At 36.0% G+C, this 23,482-nt stretch overlaps 1 protein-coding gene across 16 annotated transcripts in view; it reads right to left on the bottom strand.

Moving 5' to 3' along the window:
* Positions 1-23,482, bottom strand: part of FBXO4 (F-box protein 4) — a gene marked incomplete at its 5' end in the record, with an annotated part of 415,710 nt that overhangs the window by 357,662 nt on the left and 34,566 nt on the right. For 13 of the 16 annotated variants that reach the window (XR_013827585.1, XR_013827586.1, XR_013827587.1 and 10 more), the window contains one exon: positions 18,532-18,661. Coding sequence is in view for 1 of the 16 variants with exons in the window: in XM_079916765.1 (XP_079772891.1) it covers positions 18,564-18,661 (98 nt within the window). Of the gene's footprint in view, positions 1-17,179; positions 18,662-23,482 lie in introns of those variants that run through there. The other 3 variants (XR_013827598.1, XM_079916765.1, XR_013827599.1) reach the window with 2 other exon arrangements.

Genomic DNA, 23,482 nt, shown 5'->3' with positions numbered 1-23,482 from the left:
CTATTACAAGAGAAAAAGAAGGACACTACATAATGATCAGGGATCAATCCAAGAAGATATAACAGTTGTAAATATTTATGCACCCAACATAGGAGCACCTTAGTACATAAGGCAAATAGTAACAGCCATAAAAGGAGAAATCGACAGTAACACAATCATAGTAGGGGACTTTAACACCCCACTTTCACCAATGGACAAATCATCCAAAAGGAAAATCAATAAGGAAACACAAGCTTTAAATGATACATTAAACAAGATGGACTTAATTGATATTTATAAGACATTCCATCCAAAAGCAACAGAATACACTTTCTTCTCAAGTGCTCACGGAACATTCTCCAGGATAGATCATGTCTTGGGTCACAAATAAAGCTGTGGTAAATTTAAGAGAACTGAAATCATATCAAGTATCTTTTGTGACCACAACACTATGACAGTAAATATCAATTACAGGAAAAAAATCTGTAAGAAATACAAATACATGCAGGTAAACAACACACTACTTAATAACCAAGAAATCACTGAAGAAATCAAAGAGGAAATCAAAAAATATCTAGAAACAAATGACAATGAATACACAATGACCCGAAAACTATGGCATGCAACAAATGCAGTTCTAAGAGGGAAGTTTATAGCAATACAATCCTACCTTAAGAAACAAGAAAAATCGCAAATAAACAACCTAAACTTACACCTAAAGCAATTAGAGAAAGAAGAACGAAAAAACCCCAAAGTTAGCAAAAGGAAATAAAAAGATCAGATCAGAAATAAATGAAAAACAAATGAAGGAAATGATAGCAAAGATCAATAAAACTGAAAGCTGGTTCTTTGAGAAGATAAACAAAATTGATAAACCAATAGCCAGACTCATCAAGAAAAAAAGGGAGAAGACTCAAATCAATAGAATTAGAAATGAAAAAGGAGAACAACTGACACTGCAGAAATACAAAAGATCATGAGATTACTACAAGCAACTATATGCCAATAAAATGGACAACCTGGAAGAAATGGACAAATTCTTAGAAATGCACAACCTTACAACACTGAACCAGGAAGAAATAGAAAATATAAACAGACCAATCACAAGCACTGAAACTGAAACTGTGAGTAAAAATCTTCCAACAAACAAAAGCTCAGGACCAGATGGCTTCACAGGCGAATTCTACCAAACATTTAGAGAAGAGCTAACACCTATCCTTCCCAAACTTTCCAAAATATAGCAGAGGGAGGAACACTCCCAAACTCATTCTACGAGGCCACCATCACTCTGATACCAAAACCAGACAAAGATGTCACAATGAAAGAAAACTACAGGCCAATGAAACTGATGAACATAGATGCAAAAATCCTCAACAAAATACTAGCAAACAGAATCCAACAGCACATTAAAAGGTTCATACACTATGATCAAGTGGGGTTTGTCCCAGTAATGCAAGGATTCTTCAATATACGCAAATCAATCAAAGTGATACACCATATTAACAAATTGAAGGAGGAAAACCATATGATCATCTCAATAGATGCAGAGACAGCTTTTGACAAAATTCAACACCACTTATGATAAAAAACCTACAGAAAGTAGGCATAGAGGTAACTTTCCTCAGCATAATAAAGGCCATATATGACAAACCCACAGCCAACATCCTCCTCAATGTTGAAAAACTGAAACCATTTCCACTAAGATCAGGAACGAGACAAGGTGGCCCACTCTCACGACTCTTATTCAACATAGTTTTGGAAGTTTTAGCCACAGCAATCAGAGAAGAAAAGGAAATAAAAGGAATCCAAATCAGAAAAGAAGTAAAGCTGTATACATAGCTTTATATACATAAAAATGTATATTTTCTATGTATACTTTCTCTAGTATACATAGAGAATCCTAAAGATGCTACCAGAAAACTACTTGAGCTAATCAATGAATCTGGTAAAGTAGCAGGATACAAAATTAATGCACAGAAATCTCTTGCATTCCTATACATTAATGATGAAAAATCTGACAGTGAAATTAAGAAAACACTCCCATTTACCATTGCAACAAAAAGAATAAAATATCTAGGAATAAACCTACCTAAGGAGAAAAAAGACCTTTATGCAGAAAATTATAAGACACTGATGAAAGAAATTAAAGATGATACAAATAGATGGAGAGATACATCATGTTCTTGGATTGGAAAAATCACCTTGTGAAAATGACTATACTACCCAAAGCAATCTACAGATTCAATCCAATTCCTATCAAACTACCACAGGTATTTTTCACAGAACTAGAACAAGAAATTTCACAACGTGTATGGAAACACAAATGACCCCAAATAGCCAAAGCAATACTGGGAAAGAAAAACGGAGCTGGAGGAATCAGGCTCCTGGACTTCTGACTATACTACAAAGCTACAGTAATCAAGACAGTATAGTACTGGCACAAAAAATAGAAATATAGATCAATGGAATAGGATAGAAAGCCCGGAGATAAACCCAAGCACATATGGTCACCTTATCTTTGAGAAAGGATGCAAGAATACACAATGGAGAAAAGACAGCCTCTTCAATAAGTTGTTCTGGGAAAACTGAACAGCTACATGTAAAAGAATAAAATTAGAACACTCCCTAACACCATACACAAAAATAAGCTCAAAATGGACTAAAGACCTAAATGTAAGGCCAGAAACTATCAAACTCTTAGAGGAAAACATAGGCAGAACACTCTATGACATAAATCACAGCAAGATCCTTTTTGATCCACCTCTTAGAGAAATGGAAATAAAACCAAAAATAAACAAATGGGACCTAATGAAACTTCAAAGCTTTTGCACAGCAATGGAAACCATAATGAAGACAGAAAGACAACACTTAGAATGGGAGAAAATATTTGCCACTGAAGCAACTGACAAAGGATTAATCTCCAAAATATACAAGCAGCTCATGCAGCTCAATATCAATAAAACAAACAATGCAATCCAAAAATGGGCAGACAACCTGAATAGACATTTCTCCAAAGAACATATGCAGATTGCCAACAAACACATGAAAGGATGCTCAACATCACTAATCATTAGAGAAATGCAAATCAAAACTACAATGAGGTATCACCTCACACCAGTCAGAATGCCCATCATCAAAAAATCTACAAACAATAAATGCTGGAGGTGCTGTGGAGAAAAGGGAATCCTCCTGTATTGTTGGTGGGAATATAAATTGATGCAGCCACTATGGAGAACAGTATGGAGATTCCTTAAAAACTACAAATAGAACTACCATATGACCCAGCAATCCCACTACTGGGCATATACCCTGAGAAAACCATAATTCAAAAAGAGTCATGTACTGTAATGTTCTTTGCAGCACTATTTACAATAGCCAAGACATGGAAGCAACCTAAGTGCCCATCAGTAGATAAATGGATAAAGAAGATGTGGCACATATATACAATGGAATATTACTCGGCCATAAAAAGAAACGAAATTGAGTTATTTGTAGTGAGGTGTATGGACTTAGAGACTGTCATACAGAGTGAAGTTAAGTCAGAAAGAGAAAAACAAATACGGTATGCTAACGCATATATTTTGAATCTAAAAAATATATATATAGTTCTGAAGAACCCAGGGGCAGGACAGGAATAATGATGCAGACAAAGAGAATGCACTTGAGGACACGGGGACAGATAATGGTAAGCTGGGATGAAGTAAGAGAGTGGCACTGGCATATATACACTACCAAATGTAAAACAGAAAGCTAGTGGGATGCAGCCCCGTAGCACAGGGAGATCAGCACAGAGCTTTGTGTCTACCTAGAAGGGTGGGATAGGGAGGGTGGGAGGGAGATATAAGATGGAGGGGATATGGGGATATATGTATATTAGCTGATTTACTTTGTTATACAGCAGAAACTAACACAAATTGTAAAGCAATTATACTCCAATAAAGTTGTTAAAAATAAAAAAATTAAAAATCAAGTTACGAAGTAGTGTTTATAGTGTGACACAATTTTCTTCTCTCAATTTTCTTGTGTTCTTCACTTATAAGGACACAGTTCACAGCTGAAGAATGCATTTGTTTTTTAAAAATAAACATAATAAAAATTTAGTAGCTGGTAGAAGTATATAACTGGAAGTCTTCAAATCTTGCAGTAGAAAGAGTGGGGCACCCTACTTCTTGAAAATACTTCACCTTGAGCAGTTTTCCATTCTAGAAACCACTTATTTTATGAAGGCTCTTCAAAAGTTCCAGTAAATTGAAAACAAACAGAAAAGAAAGAAGAAGCAACTCCAGAACACTTTCAGTTCAAATCTGAAAACATTCCCCCAATTAATCAACCTGCCATTGTAATGAATTTCTTCATGTAAACTTTTGATTGGTTATCCTATCAAGAGTTTTCACAGAGACCGAGGCTGGCTCCTAACAGCTTCACCAATCCCTCCTTTTCATAATAATAGAGCTGAGAAATGTTTGCTCCAGGATCACAGTATTGAGTAGGAGACCCCACTCTGCCTCTTCTGCCCTCCTCAAGTTTCCTGTTCAATGGTGGAAGGTAAGGGCAAAAGATAGTATAGTTTCATCAAGAGTCCAAAAGAGCCACAGCAGAACATTGACTTCAGCTCCTAAGTTCTCAGACCCACTAAAAGTTTGTAAATCATCATTATTCCTGTGCCCCAAATAAACAAAGAGTATACTTTCATTTCACAGGTAGGGATTGAATTGACTACTAAACCTAATATTAGTTCAAATAAAACAACTCTGTACTAAGTTCCAACAACACATAAAGAGCTAGAGAAAAATCTAAATAGAACAGTGTGTGTATTTATTATATAAGAGGAGGGAGGGTCTTCCCTGGTGGCGCAGTGGTTGAGAGTCCGCCTGCCGATGCTGGGACACGGGTTCGTGCCCCGGTCCAGGAAGATCCCACATGCCGCAGAGCGGCTGGGCCCGTGAGCTATGGCCGCTGAGCCTGCGCGTCCGGAGCCTGTGCTCTGCTACGGGAGAGGCCACAATAGTGAGAGGCCCGCGTACCGCAAAAAAACAAAAGAGGAGGGAGGGACTTTCCTGGTGGCACAGTGGTTGGCAGTCTGCCTGCCAATGCAGGGACACGGGTTTGATCCCTGATCCAGGAGGATCCCACATGCCACGGAGCAACTAAGCCTGTACGCCACAACTACTGAGCCTGCGCTCTGGAGCCCGGGAGCCACAACTACTGAAGCCCGCGTGCCTAGAGCCCGTGCTCCGCAGCAAGAGAAGCCACCACAGTGAGAAGCCCGTGCACCACAACAAAGAGCAGCCCCTGCGCACCACAGTGAAGAGTGACCTCCACTCACCACAACTAGAGAAAGCCCGCACGCAGCGACAGAGACCCAATGCAGCCAAAAATAAATAAATAAATAATAAATAAATTTATTTATATAAAAGAGGAGGGATATTTTTTTAAAAGGAAATGGAAAATTAAGGTATGTAGAATATTTTTTTAATTGAGAAAGATAAAACAATGTATATTCTTAAATACACTATGAATTAGGAGACAGTTACCTGCTGAGAGTGAGAAGGCAGGGCTGAAGTTGAGGTTAAGGATTTTAGGAGAGAGCAAAAAGGTTAAGAATAACTAGAGGTCTAGAATAACTAGAAATACACCAGAGTCCAAAGGGAATTAATACAGGAACTGTCAAGTAGCAATGAAGATCCATTTGAGTTTGAATAGCAGAAATCTGAAGAGACCAATCAGCATGGTTTACTACTTTCTCAACCAGTGTTCAGGAACCCAGAAGAGCAATTATATATTTGGGGTAAGTTAATAAGGTCTAAGCTTTTGCAAGGAGCTCTCAAAATACTGTCAAGCAGGGAAAAGACTAGGAATTTCTGGGGGGATAACATCAACCTAATCCTAGGCTAGGAATAGACTAAAGTAATTAGTAATTAGGAGAACATAAAGGGATAGTAACTAAACTGCCACTTCTATAGGAGTAAGGGAGTTGGTGGACACTAAGTAGGTTGTGGTCAAAGTTACAAAGTTTATAGTTTAAGACATTGCAAGAGAGTTTCAGTGATGTTAAGCTCCAGGGTGTCATCTTGGGAGGCTTATGTAGAACCAAAGGTCAGGGGTTTAACATGGGCTGAGGAACTCTAAAGGTCAGATATCAGAAGGGACATTAGCATGAATGTTGACTCATCCAGGATGGTGATGAGGCAGAGAGCTACACTCTGAGAAACCTATTTAATTCATCTAAAATTGGGGTTCTGTGCTGGAGATGTGGTAGGATAGAGTTCATGACAATGGAAATGAGAAAAGACAATATAAATGTAGACTTGAAAAGGGAAGAGTATTCAGTGGGGGCAGAAAATATGTGCTCCTTGGTGGCTGATCCCTACTCCTTCCATAAAAGGTTAAAGAAATTTGCCTGGCCTGATATTAAAACTAATGGGTCCAAAAGCCAGGAGAATGAAGAGTACCCACTCATACATTTTCTCTATTTTCCCCCTGTGCTTCTCTTTCCATGGTTCAATAAAAATACTATTAAAATAATGTTATTTCTCAACTAAGAATAATCATAGAAAGAGAAAACATTGTAAAATGCATGTTCAAAATAATGATAACTAAAATTGCAACCATCAGAGTATTAAGTAATTGGTACTATTCCTGGAGAATTAGTCAGATATTGAGGGGGTTCCCTGGTTAGCGCCTACTTTTCAGATCTAGCTCAAACATTATTTTCTCAGAGTAGGCTTTTCTGAACCTCCCACCAAGACTTCTTCAAAGTAGTCATCATATTGCTCTTTCACATTTGTTTGAACTTTGATGCATGTCCCCACCCCTGCACTGCACTGTAAGTGCCATAAAGCAGTGAATTTGAAATCTCTATTCTATATATTCCCAATGTCTGTCAGCTTGCCTATCACACTGTAAACTTCATTGGTGAATTAATGAATGGCATGTGTCAAAATTCCCTTAGGACAGTATTCCAGGTTTTAACATTCCAAACCAGGTGTTAACCTTCAAAACCAGACAACATGCCAAAGGGATAGATTTGGTACCTCGGACATACAGAATCTGAGAAATGCAATCACAGAAGGAGTGGGAAGGTCAAGGGAGGATCACTGAAATTAGCCACTTAACTGTGTAATATTTAAAATTATTTAGTAATATCTTAAAAATTTAAGTACACTTTTATGATGATGGTACTGCTGCACCAAGTAAAGGAAGGAATCACAATGCTAGCCCAGATCTAAATCCCACTTCAGACATAACTACTGTAACCTAGTAGGTCCCTTTGGAGCAGCTGTGCACCTGCCAGGCAAACACATTCTGTCCCTGCCATATTTCCTCTCCCCTAGTCTTGAAGAAATTGATGCTAAAGCCTAGATTGCCAAGACCGAGGAGTCACGAAGCTAATAAATAAGCTTCCTGGGTATGTGCATTTTTATAGTAATCTTTAGTCTGAATCAAAGGTGGAATGTTTAAGCTAGGATGAATGAAGAGCAAGTGCTGACAAAGGAGGTAATGGGAAGATATTTTGGAGAGATGCTTCTAGAATTAGTAAATCATCACTGAGTAGACATCTCTGACTTGAGCAATTCAAGAAATACAATAAAGAAATAACACAGGGCAACAAAGCACCTGACTCCTGCTGTTGTTTTAACTGGTTGTGATGTTCAAATTGTTTAATTGGGTCAGGTTACAATACGCCCCCAAGGTAAATATAGTTTTATGTATGCAAAGAGCGCTTTAAAGAAAATTATCTAAATTACAGTAATCACCTAGCAACCTAATGTCCTCCCATTTGTCTCTACAGCAGCTTACTAAGGTCTTAAGGGAATTTAGAATGCTGGGTTCTGAGCTAAATTTTGAATAGTTATTTTGGCTTTAAAATATCACTCCAAATTTAATTACACTAATCATATCTAATGTGTTTATTTACACAAAAATCAGTCAGCCTCTTAAGCTATTTCTTCACTGCTGACATTTGAATCTGTTTTTTCATAAGCACTTTTTTTTTTTTTTTTTTTTTTTTTTTGCGGTACGCGGGCCTCTCACTGTTGTGGCCTCTCTCGTTGCGGAGCACAGGCACCGGACGCTCAGGCTCAGCGGCCATGGCTCACGGGCCCAGCCGCTCCGCGGCATGTGGGATCTTCCCGGACCGGGGCATGAACCCGTGTCCCCTGCATTGGCAGGCGGACTCTCAACCACTGCGCCACCAGGGAAGCCCTCATAAGCACTTCTTATTAAGGATAGCCAATGATAATATCTATCTAAGTCACAAGCCCTGATAATGCAAACTGAAAGTTCTTTGGCATGAAGGCGATTCAACAGGTTCACTAGTATTGTGCTCAATGCTGGCATCCTAGTGGCTTCATTGTTTACTTTCTTAAATCATTTAACTTAATCCCACTGTGGTCAGGGAATACAATGAAAGATTTCAATGCTTTCAAATGTGTTCAACTTACTTTATGATGCATCACATGGTCTATTTTGTTAAACATTCATGTGCATTAGATGGAAGATAAATTCTGTCATTTTTGGTTCAGTGTTCTACACTCTGTTTAGTAGTTAAGATCTGTTCAGATGTCCTATATCTTTTTTTTTTTTGGTCTGTTGGAAAAATATGTTTTAAAACTAGAACCAATTGATTTCTAAGAAATCAGTAGTGGGGGTGAGGTAAAGAGAGTACTCAAGGTTGTTTCCAAGATTTTTGGCCTGAGCAATAGGACAAGTGGTAATTAAATGAGGAGGAGAAAGAAAGGAAAAAAAGTTAGCGCACATGACTTACATCCTCCTGCACATCAGTCGTCACTGTCTCTTCCTCAATCCCCACCCCTCCTCCCCACACCCTGAAGGACTTGATGCCAAATGAACATGCAAAGACAGTAATATAGCTATGTTATATGATAAACTAACACACAAGAAGTTCCCTAATTTCCCTTTTGCCCCTCTCACAGTGCTGTCCCATGATGTGGCCTATCAAAGAAGCTAATTTTCTATCAGACCCAGGAGAAGTAAGAGGGAGTTGCACGATTGACTCATGAAAATCTTCTGACAGAAACATGGTTCATTTTTTTATATGGAGATGGTAAAGTTGCACATAAGCAAATATTTCATTAGTTTATCTGAATGTTTCATATGCCATAATTTTCAATCCACGGATGCTGCAAAAGACATTATAATGAAATGTCAGTCAGGTTTGTATAAATGTCCAAAAGGTTTAAGGTCATTTCTCTACAAAAATAGTCCTTACAAGGAACTTACTCACACACATGTGTAGTTTTTCATTTCTATAGTATTTCAGTGCCTAAACTGGACTCAGAAATATAAGGACGCTCCAACAACAACAAGAAAAATGAATATACGTAAGCATACATAGACAGATATTTGGTAAAATCCTTTGAAAAAGTTACTCGACACCCCAGGTCAGGAGAGGTCAGGCTATCATTGGTAATTCAAGGAATCTGTGATGTGCCGCAAACAAAGTGAGGTTGGGAGAAGTAATGGTTGCTTTGTTTTGAGATGGAGCTGATATTTATGATTTCCATTTTATTTTTAAAAAAGCTTTCTAAACTAACATGATGTACTAATCCCTAATAAAAAACAGCCTAATTGCTTCCCTTTTAGATTGCAGTCATAAAGGTCTGGTTTTTCTATAAAAACACTGCTCATTCTTAGACTACACTGTATTCATAAACAGACTCCTGTGTGTTGTTTCATTTATTTTTAGAGAGAATATAGCATTTACTTGCATGAAACTAAACTCAGGAATTAAAGCTAAATGGATTTAAACTGGGAGACTTTTTTCCCTATAAACAGCAAGAAGACTGTAGCATCTCCATATTAAGGCAAAGAGCAATGAAAAAATAAATCAAAACAATTTACATAAATATTAGAATTTTATTATTTGGTCCACCCAAAAGCTATATTATTTTCTTGCTTGAGAAAATCAATAACAGAAGTACTTAAGAATTCAAAAACCTCCACCTTGTATTTAGAACATTTGCATTTTTGTGGTGTTATGCCTTCTGAGAGTTAATAATAACATCGGGTCTGGGTACTATCTTGCCTAGGGTTACTTGAGTAAAAGAGTAGAGTTCAAAAAGTTCACACGAACACCCCAAACAAACACAGTTCCGAGAAAGGGATCATTCCATTGTAGAACCCTATGAATTTAATACATCATTACAAGTGGCAGCATCACATTTTGTTCCCTGGACCTAAGCTCATCAAAGTTCAATTTTATTACAGAAAGATGAAAGAAAATGAATAGTAGGCTACATTTGTCCTTAAAATAACTCAAGTAAACGCCCTGAAAATGACTCTCCTTCCTTTTTTTTATATCTTCCTTTCTCTCCCCCACTCCACATACACATCCCCCTAAATGAAAGCAATCTTACAGCCAATAGCTTTTTTTTTTTTAAACATCTTTATTGCAGTATAATTGCTTTACAATGGCATGTTAGTTTCTGCCAATAGCTTTTTTATGCTCTTAGTCAAAAAGAGTAAACCTTGCTCTGGGTGGTTATGCTAAGCAATGGAGCCAAGAGGTAAAAGAAATTGACGCTAGGACAAGAAAATTATTTCAAGTTAAATTAGGGCTTTTATATCACAGCTTAACCTGAACATGTGCTAAAATTTTCTCAGGATTGGGGACTGCTCTCGTACAACCTTGTGCAATGCTTTCTAAATTTAACCCAAAAAAGTTATAATTTCAAGGATTATTACTACCATAACTGAATGCTGAGTTTGAAATATATGTTATGAATCAAATGTGTAGCCTTTTACTCTTAAAGAAAGAGTCAGAAATTTTAAATAGAACATTTGAAATAAGTGAGTAGGGGATGGAGGAAACGAAAAGTTCCACTAAGAATCAGGTGGCAACATATTTATTTTTCCTATTCGTTTTTTTAATAGTTGGAGCTTTCCTGTAAACTACAGAGCAGCCGATGGTTTATGTCATCTAACTCTCTTATACCTAGTTAGCAAAAGGCTCTATTTTCTCTTTTTAGATAAATATGGTTAATAATAATAATAACAATGATAGCTAAGTTTCATTAAAAGCTTACTTTGCCGAGCCCTTTACTTAAATCAACTAAGTTCTCTCAACAAGTTTATAAGGAATACACTACTATTATCCATTTGGCCAAAGAAACCAACTTACAAAAAAGTCAGGTAATTCTCCCAAGTTAGTAAGTAGAAAAGCCAAAATTATAATCCAGGCTGACTTTCTCAAGAGCACTCTTAACCTCTCTCCTGTATAGCTCATAACATTAAGCCTATTTCCTTCCTTTGCAATACCCATTAAGCCTAGAATTTTTCTCTTGTCATTCTTTAAACTTTACTTTAAATATGTATCATCCTTTAGTATTGTAGAAACTCCAGTAAATAAACTGAAGGATAGCTTTTGATGTTGCTGCTTTTTTATTACTAGCTTTGCTTGCCTTTGCCTCCCAGGACCATTTCTTTCAATGTTGCACCCATCGTCATCATTGGCAACATCCGCAAAGATTTATTCCTACTATATGAAAACTTTCATGTATCAAATATAATCTTGTAAGCTCTGCTGAATAAATTAATAAATAAATACAGAGATGTGTTAGTACTAGATTGTGAAGGAAATTACATGTCTTGCCAAACTATCTTTTTGCAGGCAATGGGAGGCATTTAGAATATTTAGTAGGGTAATGACATACTCTGATTTGATGATAAAAAAAATCACAAAGGTGGAAGTCTGGGAAAGAGTTTAGGAAAGAGTGAGACTGGATGCATGGAAATCAGTCAGGAGAATTTTGCTGTTCAATCCAGGCAGGAAATTATGAAGACTGGTCTATAATCATGGTAAGAGGAATTGAGAAGAAGGGTAGATAGAGAATCTATTGAAGAGAACACAACTTGGAGAAAATTAGACTGAAGTCACACATTGATAGTGAAAAGGAAAGATGCAAAATACCTCTTTAGGACAGAAGTTTTTCCAGAAGTTTTTACAGCTTAGGAACATTTCCCACTTGGGGTTTTCATGCCCAGAAGAAAGCTGGACAAGAAAGAGGAAGTGAATGCAATCATCCAGAGCTAATTTTTCCTACCATGAACCAAAGTTTAGCAGATTAGAAGATAAAAGATAAAATGTTTGGATTTTGAAATTATAGAAAAGGGAACTATATTGATGGAATACTTGAAACATCATTGCATTATGAAGCTTTACATTATGAAGCATCCAATATGATTCAGCAAATGGAAATTATAGAGTCAAAATATTTGATAGGATAGGAAAAGGCTCTCATATATTCTTGGTGGAAATGTTAGTATTTGAAACTGTATATATAGTATAATTCCAATTTTTTAAAATATGTGCATAAAAATATGTAGATGAAATTCTGTGAATATTGACAGGTTCTCTCTGAGTGTTGGGTTTATGGTTGATTTTTCTGTTTTATTTATAAGTATTATCTACATTTTCCAATTTTTTAAATAATGAGTTTGTATTCCTTTTATCTTAGAAAAAAACACATGATTTAAAAAGAAACAACAACAAAAAAAACATGGATGTAGCTATAGTGTAACAAAATGGTTCTCATGTATTTAAAATGTTATTATTAGGATAAATCTAAGTAAATATTCTTTAATTCATAGAAAAAGAAATGCATACACTTGGGGAAAAATCTGAATTTCTCGGCTATAAAGGTGATTAACAGCAATTGCAGTTCACTAAGTAATGTTTTGGAATCACTATCCCAAAGGAAATTTAAATGATTTACAACTCCTGCCTATATGCTTTTATTTATCATAAAGATGTGTTTTATATTCCAATTTCCTCCTTTAGAAGAATGTTGATATATTGGTGATGGTGTGTTATGCAGAAATTAAAGAAAAGGGAGTTAAGAAATGAGAAATTAGATTCAAGCTTCTTTCAACCCTTTTTTACTATTTTCATCCTGGAATGTGGAGAAATGATAACACAAGAAAGTATTAACCTATGTGTTTGTGCAGTAAAATTCAGAATTATTCAAAATGTTTTCCTGAGTATATACTGTAGTCTCTTTATGACACTTCCCAGTCTCCTAGCATTGAGTTTCAGTCAAAAGTGTTGAGCTTCTGTAATTTCTCTATTCAACACATACCCACCTCCTCCCCCAAAATCTTTATTTTAACATTATCATGAGTGGCTCAGATTCTGCCTTCTATAAAGACATTGGGATTGAAATACTCTTAAGACTGTCTCATAGCAGACCCTCCCAGGAGGTTCGAAATGTTCAACATTTGTTTCATTTCCCCAATTCTATTGTAAGTAAGATCTCATCTTGTTAGGCCACAGTCACCACTTGACTTCCACTGGGAGAGTCAGTAGCTGGTTATGAGTGAGAACCAAGGCAGCTATTTTTAGGTCTTCAAAACACGGACCTTCGGGCTAACCTATATCAATCCAATGATTCACAATCTTTTGGTAAGAAAACATGCAAACCTGCTCTCTAACCCTCCCAGATCCTTTCCCCAAATTAAGTCTGCTATAAGCCCCAACACTAGGGCAGCCAACTCCTGAGTAGCTGGCACAAACAGAATGGCCTGATGCATCTCCTTGTTTTGTCTTGTCTTTAGATTGATTTCAGACATAGTTAATACAAATAGGTATATGGGAGCCACTGGTGAGTAATTTTGAAGGTAGAAAGAAATTCTATGAAGGGGATATGATCATATTTAATGAACCTGAACTCTTTAGTAATACGAGAAGATAAACTTACAAGAGGATGAAATGTAGTTACAGACTCCTTGGATACTGGAATTTAAATTTGTAGGTCTGAGAATTTAAAGTTTTAGGCCCTAGAAATATAAATAGTAACCAAGAACCAAGGACATGTCTTAGCAACACCAGGGAACCTTATGGGCTCAGAAGTGTGTATTGGAGCCAGCTTGCACTGGCTCAGTGCAAAAATTGTCTCATTTCTTCCTAATTCCATATTCAGTGATGTCACAATAATAGCTAGAAATAGGCCATGGTTGGAGAGGTTAAGTCACAGAAATTATCAAACACTACAGATTAGGACTTTTTTCTTCCTGATAGGCAGCTGTTGAGCATTTGCTAGACATAAACAAAGGAGTATAGATTTCAGAATTTTTAATAATGTAATTAGTTGTAAGCATGATCACACACTCAAAGTCAGTGCTCTATAATGAAAAAAACAAAATCTACACATGAACAAGAATATTATATAAGGCAGACTGATTAACTGAAGATATACATCATAAACCCTAGGGCAACTATTAAAAAAATTTTTAAGAAGTATTAATAATAAGTTAATAGTGAAGATAAAATGGAATCATAAGAAAAATGTTCAGTTAACCAAAAAGAAAGCAGAAAAAGAGGATGAAAGAAATGAAGAACAGATGGAACAATAGAAAGCAAGATTGTAGAATTTAATTCAACCACATCAACATTGACAAAATGCGAATGATCTAAATGTGCCAATTAAAAACAGAAATTGCCAGACTGGAGTTTTAAAAAGTACATGCTATTTATAAGAAATCTCCTTAATATAAAAGCATAGATAGGTTTAGAAGTAAAATGATGAAAAAAGATATACCATGCAAACACCAACAAAAGAAAGCTTGGGTGGCTTTAATAATATCACACAAAGTTACTTCAGAACAAGGAATATTATCAATGTTTAAAAGAAAAATTAGATAAGAATAAATGGGTCAATTCTCCAAGAAGACCTAAGAATTCTAAATGTGTACATCCCTAATAACAAAACCTCAAAATACACAAAACAAAAACTGCTAGTGCTGAAAAGAGAAATAGATAAATCCACAATTACAGTTTAACACTTCAACATTCCTCTCTCAGTAATTGCTAGACAAAAGACAGGAAATCAGTAAAGATACAGGAGACATAAGCAACATTATCAATGAATATGTCACTATAATATCATATTATTTACATTTATGGAACACTCCATACAACAGCTGAGTAAGCATTTCTTTCAAGTGCATGTGGAACATTCAACAAGATAGACAGTATTCTTGGCCATAAAACAAACTTTGCCCAATTTTAAAGAATAGAAATTATTAAAAGTATGTCTTTAGATCATAATAGAATTAAACTAGAAATCAATTTTTTAAAATATATCTGGAAAATTCCCAAATATTTGGAAGCTAAAGCTGCAATGAATATTCTCATATATTCATCATTGCAACTGAGTTCTATTATTTTCTTAAATACATAATCTTAAAAATATGATGACCCCTTATGATGCAAATGAATTACTATTGTCATATGCAGAGTTTTTTTGTTATTTTATAGGACTATTTTACACCACTTCTCAAAATGACTCTTGGCGGAATTACAAACCTCAATCTGAAACTGAAATTCAAGAACTTTTCCAACACTATCCCCCATATACCTATGTCCACATGACAACCTCCTAGTCATCCTTTTAGACATAGCTCAAACATCCCCGAGAAGCCTTCTTTGACAGTTGTCTATGCATGCCCACTCCTCATCACCCCCCAAATTACACTTTCCTTCTTGCATGTTCCCGTAACTCTCTTCACATACCCCTGGTGACATATCTGGTGTCCTCTGCCTGGTTACCTCTACTTGTCCTTCAAACTTCAGCGGCAGGCTCCATAAAAGCATTCCATGTCCTTCTCCCCTACTTACCTTCACTGGGTTAGACAATTCTCTTACATAAGCCAAAAACACTCAATGATTAGTGTAGGGTTTCTCAAGAGCAGCACTATTGACATTTTTGACCTAATAACTCTGTTGTGCAGGGCTGTCCTGTGCATTGTAGGATGATTAGTAGTATCCTTGGCCTCTACCTACCAGGTTCCAGTAGCACACACACCCCAGAAGTGACAATCAAAGATGTCTTCAGACATTGCCAAGTGCCCTCTGCGGGGCAAAATACTCCCTTATTTGAGAACCACTGATTAAGTGCTACTAATCATACTGATTGTGATCAGTCTGTTTATCTGTTTATTAGTCTATCTTAGACTATTGGCAATTCGAAGGAAGAAACTGTATATTTTATTTCTGAAGCCCAATTTCTAGTACAGAACCTGAAACCTAATAAATACTTATATTTTGCTGAAGAAAATAAATGAAATTCTAAAATTATTTTGTTTATAGATCCATATAGCACTTTTTTTCTTCTTTTCCCTTCTGGATTGGGATCTCCTTGAGGGCAAAAAACCTTATTTATTCACTTTTATGAATAAAAAGTGAATAATGCACTAAAATTGTCTGATAATTGTTTTATGATTATATCAATCAACAAAAGCCTAATCCAGGCTTTCAAGAGTCAGTGGGAGAAAGAAGAGGTGCATTTATAAGAAATCTCCTTAATATAAAAGCATAGATAGGTTTAGAAGTAAAATGATGAAAAAAGATATACCATGCAAACACCAACAAAAGAAAGCTTGGGTGGCTTTAATAATATCACACAAAGTTACTTCAGAACAAGGAATATTATCAATGTTTAAAAGAAAACATATACGTTTTTAAAACGTATATATGTAAAATGAAGTAAATGGGAGCATAAAACTGTTCATAATTATAGACAGCTATCTGCAAACTCTTCATAAGTTATTTTAATCAATTTATTTCTGCTTTAATAAACTAAATATAACAGGGATGAAAATGACGGAACCAAAACTATAAATTGCTAGAAGGATAGAGAAAGACATGTTCTACCTATTTTAAAATCATTAAAATGCACATAATCAAGAGGGAAGACACTAGATGACTTATGAGCCTATAGAGTGGTCTTTTTAATAATAATCAAGGTAATCATTATTTCCAAGAAGATTATCTAGCATGTAAGATGCTAGTCATGCACAGAATTATTATTAGACAGAAAATACTTATCTTTTATGTCTTAATTTTTACCAGGAAATACACTCCATTAAAATTAATCGGTTAAAAAATACTGATCTATTACACTGAGTAACTTTTTATTATCTAGCTTGTGTTTTTCAAAAATTATTATTACATGTGTAGTGATGGATGGTAACTGGATTTATTGGGGTGATTATTTCATAATGTTTAAAAATATTGAATCACTATACTGTACACCTGAAACTAATATAACATTGTATGTTAAGTATAACTTAGTTAAAAATTATTATTAGAAAAGCAGCACATGTGCATTGTAGAAAATTAGAAAAGCATAATTAAATCAGTCCTTCACCACCAGAGACCATCATTACTAATTAACGCCTATATTTCCAGGTCTTTACACACACACACACACACACACACACACACACATATACACACCTTTGTAGTTACATATCAATATAAAATCGTATTGTACACTCTTCCTCAACCTACTTTTTTCAGTAAGTAATCTCTTTCTCTTTCAGTACCTTTTATCTCTTCTAATACTATATTCAAAATTCCCCATTTGATCCAAAAATATCACACACAGATGGTTTGTCCATTCAAATATCAAACATAGGATCAAACTTTCATCTGGTTTTTATGTCCCTTAAGTTTCTTGTAATAGATTATAATCTCTTTTTCACAATCATGACTTTTTAAAGAACCAGGTCAGTTACCTATTGTAGAATATCCCTGGATTTTTCTGGTTTCTTTGCTATGCTACCATTTAACTTGTCAGGCTCTATCCTGCATTTCTTATAAATTGTACATTATATTAGAGGCTTAATAAACCCAATTTAAATATTTTTGCCTAGAATAATTCATAGGTCTTGGTGTGTACTTCATGTGGCTGTGTATCTGGCACACAATATCTGATTAACAAACATTAATGACACTATGATTGATTGATTCCTATACTAAGTTATTTTGTTTTCCCCTCCACTGTACAGATAAAATTTTCCCCTTGTGATTAAAAAATAATGTGTGAGGTTTTCTTTTAACAATTAACCAATGGCCAGTTTTCCATAAACCATTTACTTAATGATCTTGACACCGATTAATAATCCTTCCCTCAATCTATTAATGTAATTTCTGTGAAATTATTGTTCTCTAATTCTACAGTCCCTTCTATGTCTTATAATGCATTTTTCTGTAAAACAGCATGCTTCCTCAAAAATTGGGATATTTGGTTACCCTGTTGGTGAGGATGTAAGCAACAGAAGTACCATAGACACCTGGTGGGAATATTCACACTTCACTTTTGGAAAACAATTTGGCATTATCTAGCCAAGTTGAAGATATACACAATCTTTTACCCAGCATTGCCATTTTAGGTACAGCATTTCCCACTTTAGGTATTCTTCACTTAAGATCAGAAATTTATCTTTGTAAATTAGACATTTTAAAAATAAATGCTAATTGAGAGTCTATTTCTTAATATTTTAAATAAGGAAAATTATAGTGTTTTTATATCAACCTGAAACATCCACCAATTTCCTAAAACATAACTAATTCAGAGTAAAATGCATATAAAGTATTCATTAAATGATTAATATAGTTACTTCAAATAGTTTCTTTGTATGCAGAACATGCTGTATTAGTCTAGGTTCTCCAGAGAAGTAAAACTTGGATATGTAATATCCAATTGATGTAATATATCATACATGATTTATTATAAGGAATTGGCTCACGTGATTATGGAGACTGAGAAGTTCCAAGATCTTCAGTTGAACCCAGAAATCTGGTGAAGACGCAGTAAAGCCAATGGTGTAGTTCCTGTCCAAGTCCAAGTGTGAAGGCAGGAGAAGACCAATGTTCCAGCTAGAAGATAGGCAGAGAGAGCAAATTCTCCTTTATTCAGCCTTTTGTTCTATTCAGGCCTTCAATGAAATGGATGAGGCTCACCCACATTGGAAAGGGCCACCGGTTTAACTTAGTCTCTGCCTATTCAAATGTTAATCTCATCCAGAAACTCCCTCACAGATACATCCAGAATAATGTTTAACCAAATATCTGGACAACGCCTCCAGTCAAGTTGACACATAAAATTAACCATCACATATGTGCTTCAGTGATTCTAGCTACACCTTTCAAAACATTAATATTTAACAATTCTACCTGGAATATAACCCAGACTTCCCCTCCCACACACACATTGTTTTGTTTAAAATGTAGTATTGAGTTTGCGAGACATAAATACAATTTTTTCATATAAATCAGCTAACAAGTATATTGCAAGGACACTTACATTCTAAAATTTGGATATCAAAGTCCAAGAGGTGTTTCATGAGGGAAATGTTAAAGTATGCCAGTACTACCCTAAAAATATGTAAACATATGCACTAGCATACATGTGTAAGAATATTTGTAGCAGTGTTATTTATGGTAACCAAAAACTGCAAACACCTGAATGTCCACTTACAATAGTATGAATGAGTTGTGAAATATGCATACAATGGAAGAGTATATCACTAGGAAAATGGTATGCAAAATGCTATAGTATAGATGACCTTGCAAACACAATATTGAACAAAAGAAGAAAGATAAAAATAATTCCAACAGTATGGAGTCTACTCATATTAAGTTCAAAGCAGGCTAAACCAGGCCATTGTTTAGAGGTGCACATATAGGTTGTAAAAGCATAAAGGAAAAGAAAGGTATGATTATCACAAAGCCAGAAATAGTGGATACTTCCAGAGTGGAGGGATAGAATTATAATTAGGAAGGAAGCCACAAACAAGGTGGGTGTTCTTGGATGTTGCAAAATTTCTATTTTTTGACTTGGGTTATACCAGAGTTTGTTTTATAAGTATTCATTAGACAGTACAGATATATTTTATAAATTCTTCTGTAAGTACATATATTTCATAATAAGAAAAGAATAAGAGATGAATGGAAAAAGTTAGATTAGGCATTATATAGGAGGTACAATTGCAAGATGCTGCTGGCAGGCACCAACCTCTGCTTGCTGTATCTGACCAAATGTCAACACATGTATAATTGAACTGCAGAAGATAAAAGTAAGGACAACTAAAATAAGCCAGACACAGAAGCATTTGCAAAGGAGCTTGCACTTAGAAAATGCTCAAAAACAACACATTTGTTGGATTGGAATTTGATGAATGGAAAAAGAAAACTTCCATATATGTAAAAGGCTTAAAGAAACAGTCTAGGGTCTTCCCTGGTGGCTCACCAGTTGACAATCCGCCTGCCAATGCAGAGGACATGGGTTCGAGCCCTGGTCCGGGAAGATCCCACATGCCACGGAGCAACTAAGCCCATGTGCCACAACTACTGAGCCTGTGCCCTAGAGCCTGAGAACCACAACTACTGAGCCTGCGTGCTGCAACTACTGAAGAGCGCGCGCCTAGAACCCATGCTCCACAACAAGAGAAGCCACCGCAACTAAAGCCCGCACACTGCAATGAAGAGCAGCCCCTGCTCACCGCAACTAGAGAAAGCCTGCACACGGCAACAAAGACCCAATGCAGCCAAAAAAAAAAAAAAACCAACAGTCTACAAGATTTAAAAATAAAACAAGAACTAAACACCTTCATGGGGACATAATAGGCATTCATAAAATCATAAAATGTAAGAATACAGTGAACATGGCTTTGTGCAATAAATCCTGCAATTTTCAAGACATGAGGATGCCAACGAAATTCAAAAGAAATCATTTTCAATAATTAAAAGAAATTGTTTCTTACACAGAAAGCAGTAAATATACAATAAGTCATAATTATTATATGTGCTTAAACTTTGGTATTGACAGAAAAAAATACCAAATAAGCACCTAGCCAGAATATTCAGCCTCAGAAGAAAGTGTTCAATCATTTTATGACTGTTTAAAATTCAGTTAAAATAAATGTTTCTCAATGCTTTGACCAGGCTCTGGTACATGAGGCAAAAGTTCAGAAGCATTCTCATTTGACTTCCGATTTTCCATAGAGTGCTGCCCTCTTCAGGGAGAGCTGTGTCACATCTGATTCCACTTTTCCATGGTAATTTTTGTAAAAATTTCCACTTTCGTTTTCATGAATGGAATGTCTATCTTCCTCCTGAAACACTTCATTTGAAATTACAGTCAGTTGTAAACAAGGTAAAGATGGCTATGATATGTTTTCAGTTAAACTAAGTAAAAAATCTATTTTTGTATTTACAAAGAAAATCATAAAATGGAGAAAATATGTATTATCAATTGTATTGCATTATTCAGTATAAGGAGAAATAAAATCTGAAATATTTTAAAGTAATTTAAAAACAGGTATTCAAGGCTAGATATATGAGCAATGAAAATGGATTTTTTTTTTATATTGGGGTATAATTGATTAACAATGCTGTGTTAGTTTCAGGTGTACAGCAGAGTGATTCAGTTATACATATACATGCATCTATTCTTTTCCCATTTAGGTTATTATAGAGTATAGAGTAAATTTCACTGTGCTATAGATTAGGTCCTTGTTGGTTATCTATTTTAATTTTTTTTTTTTTTTTTGCGGTACGTGGGCCTCTCACTGGTGTGGCCTCTCCCGTTGCGGAGCACAGGCTCTGGACACGCAGGCTCAGCAGCCATGGCTCACGGGCCCAGCCGCTCCGCGGCATGTGGGATCTTCCCGGACCGGGGCAAGAACCCGCGTCCCCTGCACCTGCAGGCGGACCCTCAACCACTGCGCCACCAGGGAAGCCCGGTTATCTATTTTAAATATAGCAGTGTGTATATGTCAATCCCAAACTCCCAATCTATCCCTCCTTCCCACCCTTCGCCCTGGTAACCATAAATTCAATCTCTAAGTCTGTGTGTCTGTTTCTGTTTTGTAAATAAGTTCATTTGTATCATTTTTTTTAGATTCTGCATATACGTGATATCATATGATATTTGTCTTTGTCTGACTTACTTCACTTACTATGATAATCTCCAGGTACATCCATGTTGCTGCAAATGGCATTATTTCATTCTTCTTAATGGCTGAGTAATATTCCATTGTATATATGTACCACATCTTCTTTATCCATTCATCTGTTGATGGACATTTAGGTTGCTTCCATGTCTTGGCTATTGTAAACAGTGCTGCAATGAACACTGGGGGTGCATGTATCCTTTTGAACCACGTTTTTCTCTGGATATATATATGCCCAGGAGTGGGATTGCTGGATCATATGGTAACTCTATTTTTAGTTTCTTAAGGAACCTCCATACTGTTCTCCATAGTGGCTATACCAGTTTACATTCCCACCAACAGTGGGAAAACACCCTTTTCTCCATACCCTCTCCAGCATTTATTGTTTGTAGACTTTTTGATAATGGCCATTCTGACTGGTGTGAGGTGATATCTCATGAGCAATGAAAATGGATTTTAAGATTACATCTTCTTAAATATTTAGCTTAGGGACTTCCCTGGTGGTCCAGTGGGTAAGACTCCACACTCCCAGTGCAGGGGGCCCGGGTTCAATCCCTGGTTGGGGAACTAGATCCCATATGCATGCCAAAACTAAGAGTCCACATGCCGCAACTAAGAAGTCTGCATGCTGCAGCCAAGACATCCACATACCGCAAGTAAGATCCCACGTGCTGCAACTAAGACCTGGAGCAACCAAAATAAATAATTAAATAAACAAATATTTTAAAAAAATTTGGCTTAAATTGCTATTCTATAATTAAACAGCCATCATAAGAAAGAGGTTTCTTATTTCAATGATGCTGCCATCACTCAAAACCAGTTTTGAACTGTTTACATAAAATTGCCTTCAAAATTGTTTAAAAGAGGGCTTTCCTGGTGGCTCAGTGGTTGAGAGTTCGCCTGCGGATGCAGGGGACGCGGGTTCGTGCCCTGGTCCGGGAAGATCCCACATGCCGCGGAGCGGCTGGGCCTGTGAGCCATGGCCGCTGAGCCTGTGCATCCGGAGCCTGTGCTCCGCAACAGGAGAGGCCACAACAGTGAGAGGCCCGCATACCGCAAAAAAAAAAAAAAAATTGTTTAAAAGAAACAAGAAAATCAGACTAACTATTTTATAAATTTCTTTTGGCTAATAACATTACCAGATTTCATCATCAGCATTACTTAGAAACTCAATTTTGAATGTCATTCTTATTTTAGAGCAGATACGATTTTTGGAACTAAAGATTTTCCACCACCAAAGGTATTTGAAAGAATATGATGAATGATTCTAAGAAATTTTGAAAAAGGAATTCCAAGATATATATATATTGAAAGGGAAAACAATCATTTATATGTAAACCATCGGGTGTCAGCTTCTGCCTAGAATGTAGAAAGTTGCAAAAGAATGTCATTCCTACCCTAGCAATAATAACAATCCAGATAACCCATAAAATCATAATTTATTAAAAAGTCATCAGAGAGCTAAGGATGGAGAAAAAATATGTAATGAATTAAAATTCAGAAAGTTACATACCTCTCTTGGGAGCAAAGCAACCCAAGAGTTTCTTTCATCCTTGGTGAAGCAGTAGAAAAGGAGAAAGCTGTCAGAGCAAGAAGAAAGGTAAGAAGAAAACTGGGATAACTCAAGAATTAAACTTCTGAAATTTTAACAAATTTCTGTAGACTAAGTGTGAGCTGGCATGATGGTTTAAAATCCTTAGAACACAGAGTACAGCCGCCTACAACACTTCATAGCCTTCACAGA

Source organism: Stenella coeruleoalba, assembly GCF_951394435.1.
Source record: "Stenella coeruleoalba genome assembly, chromosome: 3".
Taxonomy (NCBI): domain Eukaryota; kingdom Metazoa; phylum Chordata; class Mammalia; order Artiodactyla; family Delphinidae; genus Stenella; species Stenella coeruleoalba.
Note: the sequence above shows the minus strand (reverse complement) of the source record. Positions and strands in the feature narration are given on the sequence as shown.